General features: G+C 41.4%; 1 protein-coding gene across 1 annotated transcript in view; it reads left to right on the forward strand.

Moving 5' to 3' along the window:
• The window catches only part of LOC122562469 (leucine-rich repeat-containing protein 43-like), a 46,403-nt gene extending 42,116 nt beyond the window's left edge, over window positions 1-4,287 (forward strand). The window contains exons 9-10 of the mRNA XM_043715309.1: window positions 1,263-1,347; window positions 4,084-4,287. Of these exons, the coding sequence (XP_043571244.1) occupies window positions 1,263-1,347; window positions 4,084-4,253 (255 nt within the window). The 3' untranslated portion in view covers window positions 4,254-4,287. The remainder of the gene's footprint in view (window positions 1-1,262; window positions 1,348-4,083) is intronic.
• The last annotated feature ends 2,939 nt before the right edge of the window (window positions 4,288-7,226 follow it).

Genomic DNA, 7,226 nt, shown 5'->3' on the forward strand with positions numbered 1-7,226 from the left:
ATTTGATTCTGGATCAGTGGTGCTGGAAGAGGACAGCAATTCTCCAACCCCGCATCCCATCAGCCCCACCTCCACCCTCCTCTAGCTTATCTCTCCACGCTTCAGGCTCTCTGCCTTTATTCCTGATGAAGGGCTTTTGCCCGAAACGTCGATTTTGCCTGTCCTCGGATGCTGCCTGAATTGCTGTGCTCTTCCAGCACCACTGATCCAGAAGATAGAAGGTGGTGGAGTCTGGTGCAATTACAATATATAAAATGCATCTGAATGGGTGGGGGAATAGGAAGGGTTTGGAAGAATATGGGACAAGTGCTAGAAAGTGGGACTAGATTAATTTAGGAGATCTGGTAAGCATGTACATGTTGACTTAATGGTCTGTTTCTGTGTTGTATATCTCAATGACTCTATGGCTCTACAGGAGTAAGGAAGTCTTGCTGCAGCTGTAGAGGCTTGGTGAGACTAATCTCAGGGTATGTGTGTAGTTTGGTCTCTTTGCTTGTGAGAAGGTATACTTGCCAGAAGAAATGCATCAAAGGTTCACCAGACTGATTCCTGGGATGGCAATTTTGATATATAAGGAGAGATTGGACCAACTGTGCATGTTGAAAGTTAGAAGAAAGAGAGGAGATCTCATTGAAAATGTGTAAAGTTCTGACAGAACTGGATGGACTGTATGCAGGGATGTTACTTCCCCTAGTTGAGGTCTTTAGAATAAAGGGGTCATTGTCTCAGAATAATGAGTGGGCCATCTTGGACTGAGATGAGAAGAAATGTCTTCACTCAGAAGCTAGTGAACCTGTGGAATTCTCGACTGCATAATGTTGTGGATGCCAAATCACTGAATATATTTAAGAAAGAAATAGATTTCTGGGGGCTAAAGATGTCAAGAAGTATGGAGTGATAGTGGGAATAAGATGTTAAGATAGAGGGGAAGATGTTAAGATAGAGGATCAGTCATGATCATGTTGAATGGTGGAGCAGGCTCAATGGGCTACTTGTGCCTCTATTTTCTACGTCTATGTTTCTACATTAATCTTTATAATTCTCTTCCATAGCAAGCAATGGAGGCTGTGTCATTGAATATAATCAAAACTGAATGGATTTCTGATTGAAAAGGGAACCTGGGATGATGGTGGCAAGCAGCAAAGTGCCATTCAGATCAGCCATTGACTGGCAGCGCAGGATTATTGGGCCAATGGCCAACATGTTGAATGGCTGTCCCTTGCTACTACATGTTACAGTGTAATATTTCAATTCTCCATTAGGAAACTATAAGAGGAAAAGGTGATAAGAAAAACAGTGCTGTTTCGAAATCAAGAACAAGTGCGAAATTGAAAACACCAGACAGTAGTAAGTGCAGTAATTGTCTTAGAAAGTCATGTGCCAACCTACTATGCTTCACATGGCCTGAGGCTTTGTACCCAGTGTTTGATCAATTACAATGAATCCTCACCATATTCTAAGTATTGTGAGTTATGAAATAACTGCAATAATGATGCTAACATTATGGATAAATGAAACAGATGGCACTAACATTCAGGGAATTCAAAATGGGCATTAGCCTTCAGCATCTGATGCAACATCTGTCACTGAATTTGACAAAGACATGATATGAACAAAGCAATAAACAAGGTCGGCACAGAGAAACTGCCAATGAGGTGGTTATGTAGTCCAAAGAAGAAACTGAAGTATCCCATGAGAGTATCAAAAACCCAAGAGTTCTTAATTCCCAAAATGAAGTTGAAAAGACCCTAATTTAGGTCAACAATTATCTGAAAGCAGTAGAATTCTTGTTAGTGCACAGGAGGCACTTGAAACCTGTCTTTGGCAAAAGAAGGATCCTTTCTTTCCCATGTACAATTTTCCAAGTTACAAATTAGGAACTTAACCATACTAATTAGACGAAATACAGATCAAGGAAAACCCTACAGATGAAACCTATTTCATACTTTACAATTTGAACTAATAAAATCACACAATTATGTTTTACATAGTGATTCTGATGCTGTTTCAGTTGGCTGGCTTAGCTGCATTTGTATTTATACACATGAAATGATTAACATAAGAAGCACAAAAACACCAAGAATGGAACAAATGATTTGTCAAAAATGTAGAAAAGAGCAAGTTAATAGGCAAAGTTAATGGAAGAGACATTTCTCTCACCCAGTGCAGCTCCTCTGTTTGTAGTCTGGGACTTGGGCTTTACTTCACTCCCAATAGCAGCACATCTTTGAAGACATTGTGTTCCTGTGAAACAACGTTACGTATGTGCCATAGAGATCCATTACTTAGATTACTTACAGTGTGGAAGCAGGCCTTCGGCCCAACAAGTCCACACCGACCCGCCGAAGCGCAACCCACCCAGACCCATTCCCCTACATTTACCCCTTCACCTAACACTACGGGCAATTTAGCATGGCCAATTCACCTAACCTGCACATTTTCTTTTGGACTGTGGGAGGAAACCAAAGCACCCGGAGGAAACCCACACAGACACGGGGAGAATGTGCAAACTCCACACAGTTGCCTGAGGTGGGAATTGAACCCGTGTCTCTGGCGCTAACCACTGCTGCCCCTGCATTTTCACCTGCTTTTCCGAGAACACAGCATAAGAACCTGTGTCACTGATAACAAACATCCAAAAAATACACACAGCAACAGAATAGAGTAAAAAGATGTAGGAACAGAGGGATCAAATTAAATGGAATTCTTCTCAGAATTTCATATGCTTATGGACTAAATAACTGGGTTAATATCTGAGCTAAATATTAATTGGGGAAGGGTTTTTTAAAAATGCTTTCAAGGAATGTGGGTGTTTAATGTCCATCCCTAATCACTCTTGAGGAGCTGATGGTGAGCTGCATTCTTGAAATACACAGCTGTTGTCCATTTGGGATATGACAATTTGCGGGATACAGTGGTGTTAGGAAGGGAGATCCAGGACTTTTACCCAGCGACAGTGATAGAATGGTGATATAGTTCCTAGCTAGGGTGCGTGGCTTAGAGGTGAAATTGCAGGTGGCAGTTTTAGCTCAGTGAGTTGGGGTTGGGGAATGTGGTGTGAGAATCAGAAAGGGATGGGTGAAGCCTGAGCTCAGACATTGTATCTGCTGATGTTGGTCAGTCAGGGTTGGACATCAGCAAGTGACATCTCCTTAAGTGGAGACTTGAAAATCACCTCAATACAAAACTGGACCAACAAAAGCTATAAATCCCCCACAAGCAAAATCTCTTTAATAATCTTGGAAATAACTGAGGAGAATGGTGAGAGCCCATCTAAAACAACCCTCACGAATTCACAAGTAACAACATCAAGGTTGAAATTTGCAATGCAAAAGAAATGAGCAATAAATTCTTCCAATCATAGAATTCCTACAGTGTGGAAGCAAGCCATTCAGTCCACTATAAAAAGCATTCCACCCAGACCCACCCCCTTCCCTGTAACCCTGCATGTCTCATGGTTAATCCACCTAGCCTGCACATCCCCGGGCACTGTGGGCAATTTAGTGTGGCCAATCCACCTGACCTGCACATCTTTGAATTGTGGGAGGAAACAGGAGCACCCGGAGGAAACGTACGCAGACACAGGGAGAATATGCAAACTCCACACAGACAATTGCCCGGGGCTGGAATCAAATCTAGGTGGTTGATGCTGTAAGGCAACAGTGTTAACCACTGAGCAATCATGCCACCCAAGTCATGAGAGATCAGATCATTAGAATGGGAAAAACAAATGATTAATTTATTGCGATAGTGTGTGTTTGCATTCTTAAGTATTCTTGTTTTCCAGCAAATTTGATAGTTACCAATGAATCAGACTCTTTTTTTTCACAGTTTTATTTGCACTGATAACAGAGACAGTTCTCACAAACTGACCAAGTCTCTCATGGACTGGAATTGTCACAAGTAGGACACACTTGTTCCCTTAATAGTGAAATACAATGCAGAAAAGTAAAGGGATTTACATGACTCCAGAAAACCAAATTACCAATGGTTCTAGGCTGCTGGAACTCATTAATTTCACAGCTTTCGCAATTCTTTGAAAATTCCTGTGGAGCAATTTGTACTTTTTGGATTATCTTTCAGAGAAAGCAAAAGGTAAAAGAGACATGGATTCAAGGATTTCAATGGATATCACACCAAAGCATCTCTTTGTTGAGTTTAAGTTACACCTGCAGCAGTGGTTGACACGAGCAGATGCAGAAAATGAAATATACATGAAGAATACTATGTTCAGTCTATTCAATGATGCATAAAATGCAACCATTGAAATGCATTTAAAAGTTTGAAATTCAGCATTAAAAATAATTGTCATTATTTTCAACCTGCCTATTCTGTTGTTTAATTTTTTCTGAGATTTATATTTATTTTGAGATTCAAAGTTTGTGTTTCTGGCCACTTAACCAGAATGTGGAAGTTTACATTTGTGTCACTTGACCCATAATTGAAGACAAGGTTTGGTTAGCTCAGTTGGCTGAACAGCCTGAGTAGCCTCTCTCTAATGAGAAAGCAGCCCAAAGGATCAACTGGGATTATAGTGAGTAAATCTGGGCTGCTATGCCTGACTTGCTGACATTTTGAAATGGAGGGTGCAGTCTGCAGAGGGATGTAAAAAAGTTAAGAGAATGGACAAAAACTTGGCACATGGAATATAATGTGAGGTTATACATTTTGGCAGGAGCCCTGAAGAAAGGTTACACTTAAAACGTTGATTTCTCCACCTCCTGATGCTGCCTGGCTTGCTGTGTTCTTCCAGCCTCCTGCTTGTCTACCTAGGAAATATATCAGAGCTGAATATTACCTAAATTAGGAAGACTGCAGAAAGCGACAGCAGAAAGGGATTTTGGATTCCTTATGCATAAATCACAACAAGCTAGCATTCAAGCTCAGTGAGTAAAAGAGAAGTCAAATGAAATGTTGGGCCTTTATTTCAAAGGGAATGAAATAGAAGAAGCAGGAGGTCCTGCTAAAACTATACATGGTACTAATTAGATCACACCTGGAATACTATGAACAGTTTTGGTCCCCTTATCGAAGGAAAGAAAAGATGGTTAAGAAAGCAAACGTAATGTTGTCATTTATCTCAAGAGGATTGGAATGTAAAAGCAGCGATGTGCTACTGAGACTTTATAAAGCTCTGGTTAGGCCCCATTTAGAATACAGTGTCCAGTTTTGGGCCCCACACCTCAGAAAGGACATACTGGCACTGGAGTGTGTCCAGTGGAGATTCACACAGATGATCCCTGGAATGGTAGGCCTAACATACGATGAATGACTGAGGATCCTGGGATTGTATTCATTAGAGTTTAGAAGTTTAAGAGGAGATCTAATAGAAACTTACAAGATAATGTACGGCTTAGAAGGGGTGGATGCTGGGAATTTGATTCTGTCAGGTGGGGATACTAGGATCCATGGGCACAGCCTTAGAATTAGAGGGGGTCAATTTAAAATGGAAATGAGGAGACATTTCTTCAGCCAGAGAGTGGTGGGCTTGTGGAATTCATCGCCACAGAGCTCAGTGGAGGCTGGGACGTTGAATATCTTCAAGGCAGAGATTGATAATTTCTTAATCTCGCAAGGAATTAAGGGATACGGGAAGAGTGCGGGTAAGTGGCATTGAAATGCCCATCAGCCATGATTGAATGGCAGAGTGGACTCGATAGACCGAATGACCTTACTTCCACTCCTATGTCTTATGGTCTTATAGTCTTATATAGTACCATTGGAGACTGTCCAGAAAAGGTTCACTGGGCAGATACCAGGTATGGAGGGATTGGCTTCTGTGCAGAAGTTGAGTAGGTCAGGATTGTACTCATTAGAATGAGAGGGAGTTGTATTGAAAAATACAATATTCTTAGGGACCTGACAGGGTAGATGCCGAGAGATTATTTCCCCTTGTGGGATAGTCTACAACCAGAGGACATCATCTTAGAGTAAGGGATTGCCAGTTTAAGAAGGAGATAAGAAGGAATTTCTTTTCTCAGAGGGTAGTAAATCTGTGGAATTCTTTATGACAAAAAGTTGTCTAGGTTGGGTTGTTAAGGGTATTCAAGATCAAGGTAGCCAGATATTTACTCAGTAAGGTATACAGGGCTATGGAGGTGAGGCAGGAAACCCATGGACCCAAATCCATGACCACTAACATCTAGAAGGACAAGGGTGGTAGACACATGGGAACACTATTACCCGCAAGTTCCCCTCCAAATCACTAACCATCCAGACTTGTAAATACATTATCAATCCTTCAGTGTTACTGGGTCAAACTCCTGTAACTCCCTCCCTAATGACTCTGTGGGGAGAGACTTTGAGGTTCTCTGGGGCAGAGGGATCTGGGTGTCCTCGTTCATGAGTCACAGAAAACTAGCATGCAGGTTCAGCAGATAATAAAGACAGTGAATGAAATGTTGGCTTTTATACCTAAGGGAACAGAATATAAAGGTAAGGAAGTATTGTTGCAACTATACAAGGCATTGGTGAGACCGCATCTGGAGTATCGTGCACAGTTTTGGTCTCCTTATTACAATCAACTTTGATCTCCAGCATCTGCAGACCTCACTTTCTCCAAGGAAGTATTGTTGCAACTATACAAGGCATTGGTGAGACCGCATCTGGAGTATCGTGCACAGTTTTGGTCTCCTTATTACAAGAAAATTGCAGTGATATTGGAGGCAGTTCAGAGTAGGTTCACTATATTGATCCCAGAAATGAGGGGTTTGTCATATGATGAGAAATTGTGGAATTTAGGAGAATGAGGGGAGATCAAATTGAGGTATTCAAGATGATAAAATACACATGGAGTGGATGCTTCCTCTTGTGGGACATTCTAGGATGACAGGTCATAGTCTCAGGGTAAGGGGGAGCAAATTTAAAACAGAATTAAGGAGAAACTACTTCTCCCAAAGGGTTGTGAATCTGCGGAATTCGCTACGTCAAAGTGCTGTGGATGCTGGGACAGTGAGTAAATATAAGGAGGAGTTAGACAGATTATTAATTAGTAATAGGTTGAAAAGTTATGGGGAAGAAGGCAGGAAAATGAGGGTGAGAAGCATTTCAGCCATGATCGAATGGAGGAGTGGACTTGATGTGCCAAATGGCCTAATTCTGCTCCTATATCTTATGAACATGTAAACTTATGAATGTGGACTGTAGTGGTTCAAGAAGGCACCTTCTCAAAGACAACTAAGGACAGGTAATAAATCTTGGCTCAGCCAGTGACATCCACGTGCAGT

Source organism: Chiloscyllium plagiosum, chromosome 25 (assembly GCF_004010195.1).
Source record: "Chiloscyllium plagiosum isolate BGI_BamShark_2017 chromosome 25, ASM401019v2, whole genome shotgun sequence".
Lineage (NCBI taxonomy): Eukaryota > Metazoa > Chordata > Chondrichthyes > Orectolobiformes > Hemiscylliidae > Chiloscyllium > Chiloscyllium plagiosum.